Genomic DNA, 21,310 nt, shown 5'->3' on the forward strand with positions numbered 1-21,310 from the left:
GCTTAAATGTTAAACTGCTACTGCCTTGGCTACAAATTTGAGTCCTTCAGTTTTTGGAAAGCTGCGCGGAATGTTCTTTCTTCTGTTGTGTTTAGTCGACCTCTTCAAGGGTGGGTCCAGAAGAAGCACCTCCAGACGGGGCTGCTCCACCCCCTGGGAACCCACCAGGCACGCCTCCTGGCACGCCCCCTGCACTCTGGTCCAGCTTAGTGATGATGGGGTTGCAGACCTTCTCCAATTCCCCCTGCACTCTGGCACAGCTTAGCAATGATGGGGTTGCAGACCTTCTCCAATCCTTTCTGCTGATGCTCACATTTTTCCTTCTCAGCAGTCTGGTTCTTATCCAGCCAGTTGGTTATTTCATTACATTTGTCAAGGATCTTCTGTTTGTCTTCATCCCCAGTCTTGCCTTGCAGTTTCTCATCCTCTACGGTGGCCTTCATGTTGAAAGTGTAAGATTCCAGAGAATTCTTAGAAGACACCTTGTCTCTCTGCTTCTCATCCTCAGCCTTGTATTTCTCAGCCTCCTGGACCATGCGCTCAATGTCTTCTTTGCTCAGACGCCCTTTGTCATTGGTGATGGTGATCTTATTCTCCTTGCCTGTGCTCTTATCCACAGCAGAAACACTGAGGATGCCGTTAGCATCAATGTCAAGAGTTACTTCAATCTGAGGAACACCCCTGGGTGCTGGAGGAATTCCCGTGAGCTCAAATTTGCCAAGCGGGTTGTTGTCCTTTGTCGTTGCTCTCTCACCTTCGTAAACCTGAATAAGCACACCAGGCTGATTGTCTGAATAGGTGGTAAAGGTCTGTGTCTGCTTGGTGGGGATGGTGGTATTACGTTTGATCAGAACGGTCATAACTCCACCAGCAGTTTCAATTCCAAGGGAAAGAGGAGTGACATCCAACAGCAGCAAGTCCTGCACATTCTCAGATTTATCTCCAGACAAAATGGCAGCCTGGACAGCTGCACCATAAGCAACAGCCTCATCAGGATTGATACTCTTGTTGAGTTCTTTGCCATTGAAGAAATCTTGCAGAAGCTTCTGGATTTTGGGGATTCGAGTAGAACCACCCACCAGGATGATGTCATGAATCTGTGATTTATCTAGCTTGGCATCTCTCAAGGCCTTTTCCACAGGGTCCAGTGTGCCACGGAAGAGATCAGTATTCAGCTCTTTGAAACGGGCTCGGGTGATTGATGTGTAGAAGTCGATACCTTCACAGAGGGAGTCAATCTCAATACTGGCCTGGGTACTGGAAGAGAGGGTATGCTTAGCACGTTTGCAAGCAGTGCGAAGATGGCGAACAGCCCTCTTGTTCTCACTGATGTCCTTCTTGTGTTTTCGCTTGAATTCGGCAATGAAATGGTTGACCATTCTGTTGTCAAAGTCCTCTCCACCCAAGTGGGTGTCCCCAGCTGTGGACTTGACCTCAAAGATGCCATCTTCAATGGTAAGAATGGAGACATCGAAAGTACCACCTCCAAGGTCAAAGATCAACACATTTCTCTCGGCACCAACCTTTTTGTCCAAGCCATAAGCAATAGCAGCAGCAGTTGGCTCATTGATGATTCGGAGCACATTGAGACCAGTGATGGTTCCAGCATCTTTGGTGGCCTGGCGTTGGGAATCGTTGAAATAGGCTGGAACTGTGACCACGGCATTTGTGACAGTCTTCCCAAGGTAAGCTTCAGCAATTTCTTTCATCTTGGTCAAGACCATAGAAGATACTTCTTCTGGATAGAAACTTTTGGTCTCCCCTTTGTACTCCACTTGGACCTTAGGCCTGCCTGCGTCATTCACCACCGTGAAAGGCCAATGCTTCATGTCTGACTGTACAACTGCATCATCAAATCTGCAACCAATCAGACGTTTGGCATCAAAAACTGTGTTGGTGGGGTTCATTGCAACTTGATTCTTTGCAGCATCACCAATTAGACGTTCAGTGTTGGTGAAGGCGACATAGCTTGGGGTGGTCCTGTTTCCTTGGTCATTAGCAATGATCTCCACTTTCCCATGTTGGAAGATTCCCACACAGGAGTAAGTGGTACCGAGATCAATGCCAACTGCGGGTCCCTTCGACATGGTTGCTGGGGAGTCGGGGGTCGTAGGTGACCACTGTGGAGAAAGAAGGACTGCTGCTGTGCTGAGTAGACCGAAGCTTGAAATTTCTAAGAATCTACTCCACCAGAATTTGCCCTTTATAGGGAGTCTTCTAAGAAGTCATTGCTTTTATGCCAAAGGCTTCAGGAAACAAAGGACCTAGGTTCAAATCCCATCTTTGATGTTTACTTCCTGGCTGACCCTGCACATGACGCATTCCCTGGGCTTCCGTTTCCTTCTCTATACAATGAGAGAGATGATTTCCATGACTTCAAAAGTCTTTTCCAGCTTTGATATCTATGACCATAGGTCTGTCTCCTCAGACTTTGAGGCCTATTCAAATTAGAATTCTTCTTTTCTGTGAGACTCTTTCAAATATTTGAAGATCACAGTCTCATCCTCTGTACATCCCCTCTGCTTCAGGACAAGCATCTTCAATGATGCTTCAAACACTTTGGTATCACATCTCGGGGTACTCCACTTAGTCAATGTCCTTCCTAAGAGAATTCAACTTGATGCCCCTGACTTTTGGTCAGGGTAGAGGACTCAGGGTCTCGTCAGCATCTTGCTCTGGGTACTATGAGTGTCTTGGTACACGCAGACAGCACATTAATTTTTTTTGGCATGCTAAGTCATACTTAGATCACTATTCATTCATGTAGCATTCATCAAATGCCAACTATATGCCTAACACTGTGTAAGGTGTTACAAAGGAGGATACAAAACCAAAATGAAACAGCCCATCCCTCCATTGGGAGGGAAACAGTATATACAGATAATATAAACAAAGTAATTTCCAGGGTTGAGAAGAGGTCCATGATGAAGGGCAGTTTGTTAACAATAGGAGTTCCAGAGTGCACGATGAAAAGTTAGGGAAGAGTGAAATGGTAGGAAGGAGAAGAGAGAAGAAAAAAAGCATTATGGAGCACCCGCTTTGGGCCAGGGACTATGCCAAATGCTTTACAAATATTATCTCATTTGATTTGGGGGCACTGGAAGGATAGAGCCGAAATAGATTGAAATGAGGAAGCTGGGAGCAGTGGTCAGGGAAGGGTGGTTTGCTGTAGACATTCAAAGGAATTCTAGCTAGTAGTTCTAGAGTAGTTCCAGCTAAAATCCCATCTCCTACAGGAAGCCTTTCCCAACCGCTCTTAATTTTAATGTCTTCCTTGGGTTATGAATTATTTCCTACTTATCCTGTATATAGCTTGTTCGTATATAGTTGTTTGCTTGTTGTCTCCCCCTCTCCGTTAGATTGTGAATTCTTTGAGGGCAAGGGCTGTCTTTTGCATCTTTTTGTACCCTCTGGGTATAAGCCAGTGCCTGGCACATAGGAAGCACTTAACAATAAATACTGACTGACTGATAGAGGAAAGTTGATTATCACACCCTTTACAGCAGAAGTGGTAACATTGATTTGATTCTTAATCCCCGGGAAATAAGTAGAAAGCTGAGAGGATATTGTGCCTGGCAAATGTTCAGTTCATGGCTGTACCTGATTGTCAAGGCAAGGGTTTTTGGGATCTTGAGGTCAGGCTGGTTATAAAGGGATGAAGCAAGTTTCTCACTCCCAGCCGGGTCAGCTCTGTCCAAGGACTCACTCCAGCATTGAGTAGATTATCTCAGTCTCTCTATCTGTAAAATGAGAGGTTTGACTTTATGACCTCTCAGGTCCCTTTCAGCTCTAAATCTAGGGGCGGGGGACCCTCAGACAAGTCACTTTACCTGCACAGGCCTCAGTTTCCTCATCTGTTATATAAGGTTGAGCTAAAATCAGAATAACAGAGTAGAAAGAACAATGTATTTAGAGTCAGAAAACCTGGGTTCAAATCCTGCCTCTGGCACTTACTACCTGTGTGACCTTGGACAAGTCACCTCTTCATGGCCTCAGTTTCATCAATAAAATGAGAAAGGACCTAGACACTTCTGAGGCCCCTCCTAGCTCTAAATCTATGATTCTAGTTCACTTTGCCTCTCCTGGATGGGGAAAAAAAAAGATGGGTTCAATCTAAGCGTTAGTCAAGTTATGGTAAATTTCAACTGACAGCTGGGAGGTTCTACGGAGACAAAGAGTTTTCTCATCTGTGAAACAGAGATAATAATATTGATGCAGCCTACCTCCCAGGGGCTGTTTTGAGAAAAGGGGCTTTTTGTTAGCCTTAGAATGCTAGAAAAGTGGGAGAGGCGAAGATTGTTCTCACCAGCAGGGGGCAGTAACCATAAAGGAAATATGAAGTCCTCGGTGCTGGGAATTAGGGTTTCAGAGGTTAAGGAAGGGGAGGTGTTCTAGCTTGTGCCCAGAGCCCTTGTTGCCCAGTACATCATGGCTTGGTGGGCCAAGCAATGGGAGGTATACAGGGAGAGATTTCTGAACTGCCTGGGTGAAGCACGGCCATCATCATCATCAAAAGAAGGAGGAGGAGGAGGGGGAGGGGAAGAGGAAAAAAAAGAAGAGAGAGAGAGAAATTTGTTGCCGAGATTTTTGCTCAGTTCCCTGTTTCCCTTATATTTTCTGCTACTTCGTGCAATAACTTTAAACTTTTATGGACGCTTCATTTTGCAGATGAGGCACAGGGAAATCAAGTAAGCTGCCCAGGATCACACAGTGGGTACGTCAGAGGCTAGAGGCGAACTCAGGTCATCCTGACCCCAAGGCCCGCCGTCTCTCCTTATGCCACGCGGCCTCTCACATAGTTGTTTTAGTGAATTTCATGCATATTGATTTTGTTTTTCTGAATCACGTATGTCAGCTAGCATAAGCCCTCTGAATCCAAATTAATATTTTTTCCTCTGAACTCTTTCTCTCAATCACCAAGCATTAAATGCCGGCTACGTGCCAAGCACTGAGGACGCATAGGCCTGAATGAACCAGTCTCTGCTTTCCAGGAGCATCTCCTGTCCTCATAACCCCTCGTGCATCACCTTGTTTGATTCTCCTTGGTCATCCTTGAGAGGATGGAAGTCACTTGCATATATTTTTTCATTCTCTGACAGATGGATGGAAAAAAAGATGGGTTCAGTCTAAACATTGGTCAAGTTACGGTAAATTTCAGCTGACAGCTGGGAGGTTCTATGGAGACAAAGAGAAGGATAAAGGTGAGTGTTTTTGTCACTGGGAGTGGGCGGGACTGGGGAGTTCCAATTATTAGAGACCCTTTGCTGTTTATGAATCAGGGTCCCTTTTGTTCATCCCTGCCTTTCTCCTCAGATGCCTCCCTGAGGTGCAGGGGTGGGGAACCTGCAGCCTCAAGGCCGCATGTGGCCCTCTAGGTCCTCAAGTACAGCCCTTTGACTGCAGTCACATGTGGCCCTTTGACTGCAGAGGGCCACATGTGTCCTTGAGGCCGCAGGCTCCCCGCCCCTGGGAGCCTGGGGTCTCTCAATAGCTGAGCCAATGAGCAAGCGCAGGCTTTGGCCGGCCCTTTCCAGATCCTCCTGACTCAGGATGACTTCACATACAGAGCTGCCTGTGCTCAGTGTTTGGTATCCCAGGCCCTGCCTCATAAAGCTCATTAGAAAAATGACCCCTGGGCAATGACTTTTTTTGACCATAGCATCTACTAAGATACAGAAGATCTACAATCTACATCAGTGAACTAAGAAGCACCACTAATGAAAGTACAAGTCTTAAAAAAATTAATGAGGTAAGAAGAATCCTGGGATTTAGAGCTAGAAGGCATCTTTGAGATCATCTTACCCAAATCTTTCATTTCACAGACAAGTAAACTGAGGCCCAGGAAATGACTTGCCCAAGGTCTCACAGCTAATAGGGGAGGCAGGATTTTAATCCAGGCTTTCTTATTCTAAATTATTATTTCTTCTTCTAAATTCTTTCTACTCCACTATGCTGCCTTTATATAAAGTTTGATACATGTGCATATGTATATATAAATGAAAGGTTAAGAGAAAGATGAGTCATCCAACTTAAATTCTGAGAAAGTTAAATAAATAAATTGCATTTAAAAAAAAATTCTGAGAAAGTTTGTTATTGTAGAATTAATTCATTCTATATGTAGTTCAACCAATATTTATTAAGAATCTACTTGGAACAATGCTACCAAAATTGATTTATGCTTTTAATGCTGTGCCAATAAAATTACCAAGGGGATACTTTATAGAGCTTGGTAAAATAATAACAGAATTCATTTGGAAAAACAAAAGAGCTAAAATATCAAGGGGACAAACGGGGGCTAGCACTTCAGACTGTATTATAAAGCACAGTCATCAAAGCCGTTTGTTATTGCTTAAAGAACGGAGGGATGGGCCCTGGAGTCAGGAGGACCCAAGTTCAAATCCGGCCTCAGACACTTGACACATGTACTAGCTGTGTGACCTTGGGCAAGTCACTTAGCCCCAATTGCCCTGCCAAAAAAAACAAAAAAAAAAAAAAGCAAAAGAATAGAAGGATGGATCAGGGGAACTGACTAGATAATCAAGATTCAGAAATAACAGAATGCAATTACCCAGTGGTTGATTAAATGGAAAATATAAATTACCCAGGGAAAAAGTCCTTATTTGATTAAAAAAAAGGCAAAACCTTTTGGGAAAACTGAAAATCAGTCTGGCAGAAATTAAGCTTAGACCAACAGCTTACACCACACTCCACCCCACAATACATTCTAAATGGATATATAACTCATATCTTTAGATCTTTATGATCTTTAGATTAAACTATTAAGAAAGTAGAAGACAAATAAAACATATCCGTCTCACAGCTATGGGTAGGTGTATTCTCTTTTTTCATTGCTCAATTTCATCTTATTTTCAGTTCTAAATTCTCTCCCTCTCCCCACCTCCTTTCTTACCCATTGGAAAGGTAAGATAGGAGATGTAATCTTAACCAGAGATAGAGGCAATTACCAAAAAAAATAGATAATTTTGATTACTTAAAACTTCTACATAGACAAAATTAGTATACCTAGGATTAGAAGGGAAGCGTTTGAATGGGAAAGAAATCTTTGTATCAAATTTATCTGATAAGGGTTTGGTGACCAAAATATACAAATTTTATACACACACACACACACACACACACACACACACACACACACACATCCCTACATCCCTTTCCAGTCTTCTCACACTTTATATGCCTCTTCCCCAGGTACCCTTTAATCCAATGACTCTGGCTTCTTTGCTGTTACCTAAACAAGCCCCTCCATCTCCTGACTCCAGGAATTTTCCCTGGCTATCCCCCAGGCCTAAAATGCTCTCCCTGCTCATCTCCATCTCCTTCAAGTCTCAGCTAAAATCCCACCTTCTACAGGAGGCCTTCCCTACCCCCTCAATTCCAATGTTTTCCCTCTGTTCATTAATTATTATTTGTCCTACATATAGTTTGCACATATTTGTTTGCTTCTTGTCTCCACAACTAACTGTAAGTTCCTTGAGGGCTGAGCACAGTGCCTGGCACATAGTAGGCATTTTATGTTCGTTAAATAAATGAAGACGGATCAGAGGCCAAGGTGAAGAGTGCCCCCTGGTGTTCACTCAGAAGAAGCACCTCTTCTGTAATTCATTCTCTCCTTTTCTTGTTTTTGTTTTTTTTGGCAGGGCAATTGGGGTTAAGTGACTTGCCCAAGGTCACACAGCTAGTACATGTGTCAAGTGTCTGAGGCTGAATTTGAACTCAGATCTTCCTGACTCCAGGGCCGGCGCTCTACTCACTGTGGCACCTTGCTGCCCTGAATTCTCTCCTTTTCTAAACAGTTAGGAAGCACCTCCAAAGTGCAGGCAGGAGAAGGGGGTCTCTCTCCTATGCCCAGGGGAGATACAGATACACAGAAGTCATCAAGAAGCTTACGGTGTAGTAGGGGAGACTTGACTTGTTGAGAGACGGCATAGTTTAAGGCAAAGAGTGCTCAGTTTAGAGTCACAGGTTCTGGGTTTGAATTCCCAGCTCCATTAGTCATAATATATATGACATTGGGCGACTTGCTTTTCTGAACCTCAGTTTCTTCTTCCATCAATAATAATGATAATAAATGTAGTATTTTGCATTTTTCAAAGTACACTATTTCCTTCGATCCTTGCATCAACAGTATTATTATCCCTATTTTACAAATGAGGAAACTGAGGCTGAGAGAAGTTAAGAGATTTGCCCAGGGTTACACATCTAATAAGTGTCTGAGGCAGGATTTGAACTCAGGTCTTCCTTGCTCCAACTCCAGTGCTCTTACTCCCTGTTCCTCTGGCTTCCTCCCAAATGAGGATGAAGTGATTTCCAATTTCCCTTATAGTTCAAGTCTGCCCAAGGTGCACTGAGGTGGTATCGTGTGAGCACCAGCCTGGGCACTCAGAGCCAGAGTTCTACAGCCTTGCCCTGGGATCCAAAGAAGCCTTTTTCTGCTATAAATAGAGTCCATTCAGTTTACCATTTCATTTTGCCCCCTCTCCTATTTCCTAGCCCGCTGTCACAAATCTAATTTTAGGGCTCATTTAAAGATGAAAATTAGTTGTTAATCAGAGCTTGTTAAATTTCTCCATTCCCATGAAAGTTTCATAGAATGAAAGAAAATGAGAAGTGGCTGCAGATGAGTGGGGGCTTGTTTATTCTTGGTTTCCCGCTTCTCCTCATGCCCCAGCTACATGGGTCTTCCATCTCACTTAGTTTTGCTTCCATACCTCATGAAGACCTGAGGAGGGACAGAGCCAGGGTGGTGGCTTTGGGATGCTGCACATGAAGCTTGGGAAACCTCATTGGGCTCTTTGAGAATTGTGTGTTTAGTGAGGCTATCTGTGATTCCACACACACACACAAAACCCCTCAACTAAATACCATTCCAGCCAAATCAGCTGAAAGCCCCTGTCATGAAACAAGATGAGACGCCATTAATTTTCATTTTAGTTAAACCTGTTTGATGTTTGGGTGTTGACTATGGTGAAGGCTAGTCATGTGTTGACTATGGCGAAGACCAAATGTTGGATGCATATTGGCTATGATGGAAGCTCCGTGAGGACCGTGGATTAAATATGGTGAAGACAATGGCAATGTATCATCCATGGTGAAGGCTATATGTAGACCGTGTATTAACTGAGGCAAATGCCAAGTGCTAGCCATATATTGACTGTGATGAAGGCTGCACGTGGGCCATGCATTGACTTTGATTAAGGCTGTGTCCTAGTCATGTATTATTCATGGTGAAGGTTATGTATTGACCATGGTAAAAGCCAAGTACAGAACATGTGTTGACTAATGAAGCCCGCATGTGTGCCATGTATTAACTATGCTGAAGGCCATGTGTTGGCCATATGTTGACCACAGCAGACCATGTGCTAAACATGTATTGAATGTAATGAAAGCTGTAATTGGATCATATATTGAGCTTCACAAAGGCTGTGTGTAGGCCAAATATTTGCTGTGATGAAGGCCATGTCCTGGATATGTAGATACCAGGGTGAAGGATGAATTGTCTTGACTTCCTTCCATGAAGAAAAAGTCATAAGAAACAGAGGGAAGCCACCTTCTGGCAGGCAGTTTATAGCCTGTTTTCTGTTCTCTTGAGGTAGTTGCAGTCAAATTAGGGAGGAGATATATAAAACTATAAACTTGTTACATAAAATAAGGTACTCTGTGATTAGATGGGAGGAGGGATAACATCAGGGGTCTTCTGAGTACCAGAGACAGGAGCAGGCAGGGTGACGAGAGACCTTTTTATTTATTTATTTATTTATTTATTTATTTATTTATTTATTTATTTATTTTATTTTATTTTATTTTATTTTATTTTTTTTGTTGAGACCCTTTGAAGGAAGAAGGACCTCCCGGTAGGTTCAAATATATACATAACAACAGAGCAGCATTGGCCCAGGGGGGCTGGGCTTGTCCTTTCCCAATCAGTCAGTCAGTCAAATAGAATGTATTAAGCATGTAATATGTGCCAGGTACTGTGCTAAGTGCTGGGGATATTAAAAAAAAGGCAAAAAGACAGTCTCTGCTTTCAAGAAGCTCCCAGTGTAATGAGGGAGACTATGTACAGTGGGGAGGGAATGAGAATGGGCATTTATATAGTGCCTACTATGTGCCAGGCACTTTGCTAAGCACTTTTCTCTTTTTTTTACAAATATCTCATTTGAGCTTCACAACAACCCTGTAAAGTAGGGGCTGTTATTTTATCCCCCTTTTACAGTTGAGGAAACTGAGGCAAACAGAGGTTAAATGACTTGCCTAGGGTCACATAGTAAGTGTCTAAGGCTGAATTTTAATTCAGGTCTTCATGACTCCGGGCCCAACTCTATCCACTGTGCTCCCTAACTGCCTAGTCTGGGCCTCTTTCTTGTACAGACACGATATATGCAGGATAAATTGGAGGTAATCAGCAGAGGGGAGACACTAGAAGTAAGGAGGATGAGGGGAGGCTTTTTGAAGAAGATGGGACATTAACTGAGACTTGATGGAAGCCAGCGAAGGCAGGAGGCAAAGATGAGGAGGTAGCTCCCACCAAGGGACTCCTTTCTGCTCATGCCAAGTGTTAGCCCCAACAGTACCTGGCACATAGTAGGTTGTCAACAAAGTTGAGTTGAATAAATAACTTAGTAAATTTCTGTCCAAGCATCTGGGTTTCATGGGACTTGGTGTTGGCCACCTGGCTCCCAGGCAGGCCAATCTGGCCACGTCAGATGTGCTTTAGTCTCCTGTTGGTTTGGTTGGTTTTTTTTCCAAGTCCACTTTATCTGCTGCTGACACAGTTCAGCTTCCAGGTGTGTGTTTTCCCTCCCTTCAGGTCTCCAGACGAGTGAAGATGCCAAGTTTTATGCCTTGTCAGCACGATTCAAGCCCTTCAGCAATGAGGGTCAAAGTCTGGTGGTACAGTTTTCAGTAAAGCATGAGCAGGGCATTGATTGTGGTGGGGGCTACGTGAAGCTCTTTCCTGAGGATCTGGACCAAGAGAACATGCATTCCAACTCAACCTACTACATCATGTTCGGTGAGTTCTTCAGCCAAGGCCTCTCTCCCTGTCGATGGCCAAGGGCATGATGGTGCTAGAACTTTGGAGTTGGAAGTAGCCCTTAAGGCTGGTGGTGTTCTCTTGGGCAGGCGCTGGTTGGCCTAGGTGACCTCTGAAGTCCCTCCCAAACCTGAGACTCTACAATCCCCACCTAAAAATCCCATCCTTACTAACCCAAGGGTTGGTAGCATTGCCAGAGGGTTTGTCCATTGCAGGCCACGGTGGGATGGCCCTTCACCTTGCGTGATTCTGAATGGGAAGGATAAATTGCGAAGACTTCACAGGGTAAAAATACAGGGGTTATACTCTTCTCATATTTCTGAAATACAGAATATCTGAAGGAGTAGGAGAGGCTTAGAATTTAGCTTTGTAGTGACTAAGCTAAACTTCTAGAAAATTAGGGCCCGAAACGGTAGGGGTCCTTCCCTTCCCCACCCCACCCCTCTCTCTCTTTCTCGGCGACCAAATAAAGGGTCACCGTGATCTGCTCTGAATGAGGCTGAAGGAATTGCTGGCCCCACCCCCATTTCTTCTTCTAGACTTTTGGATGCCACCCCCAGCAGTTGAGTTTCGGATAGGAAAAACCTGAACCCACCAGATCAACCTTGGTCCCCTAGTCCTCTGTCTAGTTTTTCACACCTAGATTGTAAGCTTGTCTCCCAGCCAATGGTGAGAAGGGATAGAGGTGGGCAGGAGTCTTTTCATTAAGAGTATAAATTAAGGCAGCATTCCCTTTTACCTCGCCTCCTCCATTATGGAGGTGTGCCCAAATCTTGCAAGGTTTGTAAAATAAATTCACTTTGCTTCCCCGAAAGACGTCTCTCCTATTATTTGAAAATTCTGTCCCATACAATTCTAACGCCATGAGGGGTACACTCATCTTTGCCTCTGGCCCTAAATAGTGATGCTACAGAGTATCTGATGCCATTTGGTTTTTCATTTTCAGGCCCAGATATCTGTGGAATGGGGAACAACAAGGTACACGTCATCCTTAATTATAAAGGAAAAAACCATGAAATTAATAAAACCATCAAGTGCAGGGTAAGTCCACAGGCCGGGGTGTGGAGGTTTGGGAGAAATTCAGAGATGGCATTCAGAGATTGTGGAAAGCCCCAGGTGAAGTAGGTAAGACCACACAGTTTGGACTAGATGGTCCCTTGGGAATCCTGCTGATGCTGGAATTCTGAGCTCTTTCTCCTTTAAGGGGTCGTATTAACAACAAAATAAGTCATCTTATTTATTTTTGTTTTGGGGAGCAGTTGGGGTTAAGTGACTTGCCCGGGGCATACAGCTTATGTCTGAGGCCTGATTTGGACTCAGATCCTTCTGACTTCAGAAAATAAGTCACTTGGAGACCCAGCACAAGGAGCCAGTAGAACCAGTCAAGCAGGCAGGTAATGGCTTGGTAAAGTGAGTGCCATTAACCACGAAGAAATCCATTTCCCATCTTCCCAGAACAAAGCCTTATACGTTTTTGTTGTTTAGACCTATGGCTTTTTTGATGTAGGGAACTCTCAGTGAGGAAACTCCCTCTACCGATGTAAGAGGGCAAGTATCCTACAATTTGTAGTCTTAGAACATTTCCTAGGGCACTAAGAGTCTAGATGACTTTTCCAGGTCACCCAGGATACAACTGTAGCCTGGCCATGGTGTTGACCCACTCATGCTGGCAGTGTAGTTGATGATTCAACATGATATCTGTACCCCCTTTATCTCTCACTTATTCCATTATCAATACACAGTGTCATCTGGGAGGGTTTTGGCCACAGGCTGCCATGCTTCTGCTGCTCACTCTCAAAATCCTGTGATGTAACCCTGGTGTGAGAGGGATTTACGCTTACCGATTACCACATTTACCTGTTTATACAAATCAGGCACTCTTAAACACCAAATATTTACCAAACAAGAATAATCAGAATGTTTACACAATAGGAAACAAATCAGTGATAATCAAAATATATACAAATCAGACACAATGATACCATTGACTCTTAAACACCAAGTATTTACCAGACAAGAAGGGAAGAGCAAGAATGATCAGAACATTTACACAATAGAAAATAACACGGTTATAATCAAAATGTAACGGCTCATCCACAAACTTGGATCATGTTCTCTAACAAAGAACCGCATTGTCTGTGGGGGAGAGTGGGTCAACATTTATAGAAACCTAGCAGGGATGCTCATCAGTAAGAAAACAATATACCAGGTCACTTCACATTTCTAGACTGCAGGACTGAATGTCAGTCTTTTAGAGAAGTCACATGACCCGTTCCTCTTCTGAGACTCTGTGCCAGCCTGCTGGATGTAGCTGCTTCTCTGCTACTCTGGGTAGCAGAAGAATTAAACCCTTTTAGTAATGCAGAATCATTATACTTTCAATGAAACAGCAATCCTAAACCTGGGGTCTGCAGCTTTTCAGGTCTGCTCCCATGGCTGGGTACTGAAGTATTGTTAAACTATCTAAAGGACAAGCAAGCTCCTCAGATCTGCTCTCTGCGCTCTGAGGAATTCCTCCCTCTCAAGCCAGGGAGAATAATAGCACAGGGCAGTACAGTCAAAGCCTTTTTGGGCTTCCCCACTCTGAGGTTGTCACTGAAGAGCCCCAAAACAAGCCCAGCTAGCTTTTCACATCGCAGGATTCTGGTTTCTCCAGTGAGCTCCACGCGGCTATGGAGCTCTCCAACAGTGAGCTCCTGGCAAGTGCAGAGCTTGTCAGGCTTCAATCAGCACTCTCAGAGGACTCAGCCCAGAACAGTTGCTCTTCTCTGGATTCTCCTCCCCTCTGCTTCTCTCCTGGTGTCATCTCTAGGGGTTTCCTATTGTTTTTCTGATCTCTGGTTTCTCATCTTCTCACCAACACATCTAAGGTCTAACAGCAAGGCTTCTTCATGAATAGTGACACATCAGTAACTCAGGAGGAAAACCCAGATTCCATAGTTCTACCAGGTGTAACACAAACATGGCACGTGCAATTATTCTATAGTCTCCAACCAGTTCTTTCATTTCATTTCTCAGTTATAGTCTTCAAAACCCTCACTATAGGGTTATAGATTAAGGAACTGATGGATAACAAAGCACTGTGTCCATCCCTACCTGTATTCAGCATTGCTGTCCCTGAGCTGCTTTCAGACATTTCCCTTCAGTGCATTTAGCTGAGATTGTTTTCTCTCAGCTCCTCGATTACCTGGAGCTGTTTTTCTCATACAAATATCCATTTACTGACTCTTCAGTAAATAAAATGCCCACATATGAAATGGAGAAGCACCTTATTCAAAGAAAAAAATGAAACAGCTGCTACAACTGGGGGGAAATATGTAAACATACACACACATACACACATACATATATATATACATACATACACATATCTGTATCTATCTGTATCTATGTTTGTATCTATGTCTGTATCTATGTTTGTATCTATGTCTGTGTCTGTATCTATATCTATATCTATATCCATATTTATGAAGCAGGTAAACACAAAGTAATTTGTGGGGATCAGGAAATGGCTCGTGCAGTAGGTGGCACTTAGTTTGCTTGGTCATGTTCCTTGAAGCTGCTTCCTCCTGCTCTGTATGATTGTGGGTCTTAGAGTACGTGCCTCCCAGATGGATACATTGTCTTCTACTGGTTCAGTTCCTGTTGTTAAATGGTAACAGTATCAATAATGCTCCTGTCTTCCTCCTGGACATTGTCAGGTGCTCGGAGGTCTAGGATTGAAAGGCCAGCTTTGAGCCTCTCTTTCCTCTAGCTAATGCAACAACCCCACTAAGGGAAATTGAGGCCATTGGGGAGGATTAATCTGTAGGAGAGAGAACTTGGTGATGTGATTCTGTCCTTTCGGTTTTTAAAGGCTAAAGAAGAAAGTTCTTCCTCCGCCACTCTCCCAGGGCTTCAGGCCATGCTGGGTCTGGTTCCCTCAGAGATCTTGAGTCAGCACCACCTATGCCCCTTAAGATTCCCAAATCAGGCCCCTTGTTCCCCCTGTCTCGGGTGATACACTCTCTGAGAGGGAGCCAGACTGGGTAATGCTGCAGATCCTTCAGAACTGTCTCCTTCCCTCCCACTCTCCCTTCCCTCCAGATCAATAAAGACACTCATCTGTATACTCTGATTCTTCGTCCGGATTGCACCTATGGGGTCAAGATAGATAATCAACTGGTGGCAGTTGGGGCCTTAGAGGACGACTGGGATTTTCTACCCCCCAAAAAAATCAAAGATCCATATGCAAGGAAACCTCGAAAGTGGGACGAGCGACCCCAAATTGAGGATCCCGATGACAAGAAGCCAGAGGTAAATGGACTGTGCTCCTGGTCCCCTGTCTGTAAATGATACTAATTAATGAGACGAAGAATTTTAAGAGTCACTGAAAGCATAACCCTTTCACTGTTTTACTTTCAGCAGGCATTCACACACATTTGGAAATCATTTTGCTCTGGGAAAACTGTCTTTGTATCCCAGGGACCAAACTATGCTGGACATCTAATAGTCACTTAAACAATTGTTTAGTTCCATTGAATCCGAGAACAATTATACCATACTGCACAGTACAATTGTGCTGTTATCCCCATAACAATGTCATTTACGTAGTAGGTGCTCAAGAAATTTGTGGTGGGTCATCAATTGAATGAATTACTGACTGCAGAACTTCAGCCACAAAGAGGGAGAGTTTTACAGGCAGGCAGCCTTTCCTATTACCCTAAACCAGGCCCAGTAAGCAGCTGCTCGCCCTGACTTCAGAGCCACCAGCCTTCTGGGTGCCCTTCATGATGTGCAACTCCACTCCGTAACCTCCTCGACCTTCCTCTTTTCACTGAGGGATCTAGAAGCTATGCCATATGAGTTCAGTTGAAAGAACTGGAAATTCTTGGCTTTCCCCCAAAGCTGCTGAATCCCTCAGACAGAGGAGAAGACCATGGTTCCAGCATCAGGCAGGTTTGCTTCTACCTTGGTGTGGGACAGCCAAGGGATGCCAGTACAAAGAAAACTCTGAATGCAGCATTGCCAGTAAAATTTTAAAGTCATTATAAATAGTAAATAAATTCAGGAACTCTATATCACTGAAATAGCTTGCTGCCCCTTGCTATCAGAGGTCAAATGGAGATCTAGGTCTGGTGGAAGGGGGAATAGGAGAATTGCTCATTTCAGATGGATCTGCAGGGAGGATTCACTCACACTGGCTTATTAACCCTTCCACTTCCAATGAAGGGTGCACATTCTGGGTCTCATTACAAGAGTCTTCTGTGTATATTTCTTTCTGTTCAGCCACCAAGTCCTTAGGGTGGATCGATTTTATCTTAGGACTGGGAAGATTTTGAAAAAATCCCGGATCCGAACGCAAAGAAGCCTAATGACTGGGATGCAGCAATGGATGGCGAGTGGGAGCCCCCTTTGATCCCAAACCTAAAGTACAAGGTAAAGGGGATTTTTTTTCTCTTGCAAAGAGAATGAAATATAGAACAAGAAATGAATGGAATGTCTAATGGATAAATTATCGACTCTGAGGCTTGGTGGATGCGTTTAGGGCAGGCACTGGGCTATGAATGATGCCAGGCTTATCTTGCATTGGTCAGAACATACTTCTTCTGTTTATGTGACCTCAAGGGAAGCTGAGGATAGCTGCCCTGGGATTCCTGAGCTGGCTGATTCACCAAACCCCGTCCTTCCTTTGAGGAACAGCTGAGGCCACTGGGGAGGATTAGTCTGTAGGAAAGAGAACTTGGTGATGCGATTCTGTCCTTTCCATTTTGAAAGTTTTGTCATAAATGAAAGATTAAGACTCCTCTCTGTGGCTTCAGAGGGGAGAACTAGGAGGTAGGAGATGTATGGAGGCTGAGAGAGCTGTCCAGTAATGGAGCAGACTAGGTCACCACAGGTAGTGAGCTCCTTGTCCTTGGAGATGTTCAAACATCTAAAGGTAGGATGACCATTTGTCAGACATTTTATATATTAAAAGGGTTTATGTTCTAGGTTGAACTAGATGAACTCCAAGGTCCTTTCCAGTTCTGGGTTTCAATTATTGTAGTAATAATAATAAATAAAATATCTATGGCTTACAAAGTGCTTTATATTCATAATAGATGTGATCCCTTTGGAACATATACTTCGACCCTCTGGAGAAATGGGAAAAGAGTTTCAGCCCCTTGTAAAGGGAGAGAGGAAGGCACATGGGATTGCTTATGCCCTTTAGGATGGGGCTGGAACCCTTTCTCACCACCAAAGTCCTTGGTACTGTCCCATGGTTCATCAGCAGAAACTGATAAGATTTTCTCAGTGGAAATGACATCTACTTTGCCGCTGCACCCTAAGGACCATGGGACCTTTCTATCTGACTTGTAGCTGAAACCTTCTGTATGGATTGTCAACCTGTTAGATCATAAACTACTTGAGAATAGGAACCATCTTACTTTTCTTTTTATATCCCTAGCACTGAACACATAATAAACACTTAAATTCTTTTTTCATTCATTCATTCATCCATCCATCCATCCATCCATTCATTAATTCAGTCATTTGTGGTAAGAGAACCTGCATTCAAATCATGGCTCTGACACTCTCTGTGTAACCATGGGCAAATCAGTTCAACTTTCTGGACCCAGTTTCCTCACTTGTAAAATGAGGGTGTAGGATTAGATGCCCTCTGTTGTCCCCTCTACCTCTCTTTCTATGATCCTATGAAATGGACGTCCAGGGAGGTTAAATTCCTTGCTCAAGGACTGCCAAAAGAGGGGCTTGAACCTTGGATTTTCCAAACTCAAACACGATGGGGTCTCCATCATATCAGGCTGTCTCTCATCTGGGACTCCCCCCATCAGGTAGTTTGATCAAGTCCCAGGTAAGATGTAAAGTCTCAAGTCAGGAGAGGTTAGTAGGTGGCTTATGTCAAGCACTTTGTGAACCTTAAAGTGTGATATAAATACTAGCTGTTGTTATCGATGTTATGATGACTCCTACTACTACGATGATTATCACCGTTAGTATTATCATCACTCCTCTGGCACAGCTGGTAAGATAGAACCTGCCTCTCAGGAAGGTAAAACAGAGACACTTTAGACTAGCTCAGCTTAAGAGAGAACTTACCCAAGGGGCCCCCCAATGGAAGATAGGGTAGATCATCATGTAGCGAGCTCCCTACCCCTCAAGCAAAGGCTAGATGACCCTGAATCGAGAACGATGTTTCCCACAGTGAAGAGCAGAAATAGAGCAATCAAATAGGTTTGTAAAAATGGCCTTCTAGTATAGGTTTAACCCCTTGCTAACAAGTTAGACCCTCATTACTGAAGACTAAAGCCTGTAATTACCTCGACTGAGCTGGGAGGCAGAATAGGAATCATATCTCCCTCCTTCATACCTGAGCTGAGCCTTGGAGGAAGAGAAGGATTCAGAGTCAAGGAAATGAGAAGATGCTGGTGTTCTAGGCATGGGGCATCATGGGAATGTGCAGAGGTGGCAGATGCCTCTCAATTTCAGGGAACAGCTGGGATCTAGAGTTTGTAGAGTATGGGATAGGGCTGGAAAAGGAGTCTGAAACCAGAATGTGCAGGGCTAAGGGATCTATATATTATCCTAGTTAAAGGGAATAGGGAACCCTGGAAGGTTTTTGATCAGAGGAGTGATGTGGTCAGTCTTAAGCCTTAGGAAGGTTATTTTGGAAGCTGTGTGGAAGATGGATTCAAGGAGGGGAGAGAAAAGAAGGTGGGAAACTGTACAGTTATTAAGAGTCTGAGGTGGGACTCAAACTCAGGTCATCTGACTCCACAATGGGCACTTTCTCCGCTACACAATACCCAGCGTTCTTATTTTGTGCAAAGACTTCCATGCAATAGTATCATCAATTTACCTTAACATTAACCTTTAAGATTTGACATTTTTCCCTGTTGAATTTCCTGTTGATTCAGCCCAACATTTTAAGCTCAGGAAGATCTTGTTATCTCCTGAGTCAGGCTTTCACGTGTCAGCTAGCCAGCTCAGGTTGGGGTGATACTTCCGACATTTATCCCTTTATTCGAGAATTACCAGTAATAGCACAGGGCTCTGGGCTGCAGGCTATTTATAAAATATAAACAGATAAGTGATTAAATAAATATGTAAATAAATGAAAAACAACCTATTACAATTAGGACTAAATCCAAATTTCGGTAGAATTTGAGCTCAGTAACTTGGGTTATCTCATTGCTTCAAATTAGAAATGCTGGAAAAAATGCAGATGTTCCCATTCAATATTTCCTATTTTAATTTTAGGGTGAATGGAAGCCTCGAATAATTGATAACCCAGATTATAAAGGTGAGTGGGTGCATCCAGAAATCGACAACCCGAAGTATAAAGCAGATCCCAATATTTACAGATATTACAACATCAGCGTCCTGGGCCTGGATATATGGCAGGTATGTAGTAATTAAATGCACACACCTTTGGCATGTAGTGATTAAGTGGCAGTCACTTAGAACCGCAGAACCTCATAGTTGAAACGGACCTTAGAGGGATTCTAGCCTGACCCATAAATGAGTAGGAATCCATTCTGCCACTGGAAGCCCCCAGTGGTGGGGAGCTGATTATCTACCTGTCAAGGCAGCTCATCCCACTTTCAGAGGTCAAGAAGTATTGCAGAGCTTCTCCTGATTTCGATCCTAGATCTGCCTCTTTGCAGCTTCCTCCCCCAGCTCTGGGTCCTGCCCTCTGGGGCTAAACAGAACAAGACTAAGCCTTCCAGCACGTCAAAATGTTAATGAAAGCCTGAGGTTTAGGATGGACAGACCTGAATCTCCCTTAAGTGCCTGTTTCCTTCTCTAAGCCTCAGTCTTCTCATCTATAAAATGGCATAATTATACCTGATTTCTGCATCCTTAGTTGCTTATGACATGAAGTAAGATCATAGATATGGATAAGCTTTGAAAAGTTGAAAGGATGCTTCAAACCTAGGGGATTACTGCCATTATTGGTATTAATACTGCTCCAGAAAGCAAGGCCTCATTTAATTTTCCCGTCTCTGTGGAAAAGGCAAGGTGTCATAGTGGATAGATACTTGACCCCATGAAATCAGGAAGACTTCAGTTCAAATCCTGCCTATGACCACACACTGACTGTACGACTCTGGGTGAGTCACTCAACTTCCCAGGGCTATAGGTAACTCTCTAGATTGGTAAAATTGGGAAAAGGAATTTCTACACCTGGAAGTTATGATAACATTGAAATCATAGGTACAATCTCTTTCCTGCCTCTAGTAAACCCTCAGCCGCCAATGTCTTTCCTTCCCCAATTACACTGTATATATTCTGTATTTTCTAATTAATTTTGTATTAATGTTGTATGTTCTATCCCCCAGTAGAACATAAGCTCCTTGAGGGCAGGAATGTTTTATTTTTGTCTTTGTGTCCTGGCACATAGTGGGTGCATAATAAATACTTCTTGCAATCTGCTCAGTTGAATCCCTGTTCCCCTCAATAAACCTCGATGACAACCAGCCCCATTTCTGAAGCGTTTTTGGATTTACAAAGTGCTTTCTTCTTGACAACCTTGCATGATAACTATTAATATCCCCATTTTATACACAGGGAAACTGAGGCTTCTCAAAGAGTTTAAGTGCCCAGGGTCACATGGCTCGTTGATGGTATCCATGACATGAACCTGAGGCTCCCAACTTCAGGGCTCCCTCTAGAATTCCTTCCCCTCCATTACCCTCTTGGTACAAGCAAAGAAAGCTTTGTGCTCAGAATTAAGCAAGATCCAGAGTCAATGGGGCAGATTCTTGTCCCAATGGGTTGAAACACGGACACAAGTAAAAAGCCAAGTGTAAAGGTGGTTTCAGAGAGGGAGGTACTGAGTGTTCTGAGCAGTCCCAGGTGGGAGGCAGCATGTTTGGCTGGGGCAGTCGAGGAAGACTTTTTGGAGGAGGCGTAATGGAGTTGAGCCTTGAAGGACAGCTTGGATTTCATTTGGCAGAGGTGAGTAGGGAGGCCATTTCTGGCAGAATTTTTTTTAAGAAGTATGAGATCAGGAAAGGAATGGACTAGCCAGGAGAAGGTCAAGTAAATGGGCTGGAGTGGGAGGCAAGGAGGAAAAAGAAGAAATGACTGAGGATAAAGCCAAGAAGGCCAGAGGCTTTAGAGAGCCTGGCATATCGTAGGCACTTAATAAATGCTTATGGATTGATTGATGGACATGGACAAAAAAGTGTCTAGGATGAGAAGCCATGGAAGAGAGGGATCCATGTGGGTGGGAATGCCCAGCCCAATGAGGCCCCAGATCCAGCCAAA

At 43.8% G+C, this 21,310-nt stretch overlaps 2 protein-coding genes across 17 annotated transcripts in view; one reads left to right on the forward strand and one right to left on the reverse strand.

Moving 5' to 3' along the window:
• Positions 1-21,310, forward strand: part of LOC118846676 (calreticulin-like) — a 47,331-nt gene that overhangs the window by 5,138 nt on the left and 20,883 nt on the right. Inside the window, exons 2-7 of the mRNA XM_036755447.1 lie at positions 5,100-5,201; positions 10,829-11,032; positions 12,000-12,094; positions 15,140-15,349; positions 16,358-16,471; positions 19,298-19,441. Of these exons, the coding sequence (XP_036611342.1) occupies positions 5,100-5,201; positions 10,829-11,032; positions 12,000-12,094; positions 15,140-15,349; positions 16,358-16,471; positions 19,298-19,441 (869 nt within the window). The remainder of the gene's footprint in view (positions 1-5,099; positions 5,202-10,828; positions 11,033-11,999; positions 12,095-15,139; positions 15,350-16,357; positions 16,472-19,297; positions 19,442-21,310) is intronic.
• Positions 92-2,087, reverse strand: LOC118845855 (heat shock cognate 71 kDa protein-like). Of its 16 annotated transcripts, none has more exons than XM_036753921.1 (2): positions 680-2,087; positions 92-177 (listed from the first exon to the last, which is right to left on the reverse strand). In XM_036753921.1, the coding sequence occupies exons 1-2, from the start codon at positions 2,085-2,087 to the stop codon at positions 92-94; spliced, it is 1,494 nt and encodes a 497-aa protein (XP_036609816.1). The 16 variants fall into 16 exon arrangements, with proteins under 16 accessions (XP_036609816.1, XP_036609805.1, XP_036609808.1 ...); XM_036753910.1 differs by having other exon boundaries at positions 92-229; positions 285-2,087; XM_036753913.1 differs by having other exon boundaries at positions 92-194; positions 259-2,087.

The sequence above is a fragment of the Trichosurus vulpecula genome, chromosome 4, assembly GCF_011100635.1.
Source record: "Trichosurus vulpecula isolate mTriVul1 chromosome 4, mTriVul1.pri, whole genome shotgun sequence".
Classification (NCBI taxonomy): Eukaryota; Metazoa; Chordata; class Mammalia; order Diprotodontia; family Phalangeridae; genus Trichosurus; species Trichosurus vulpecula.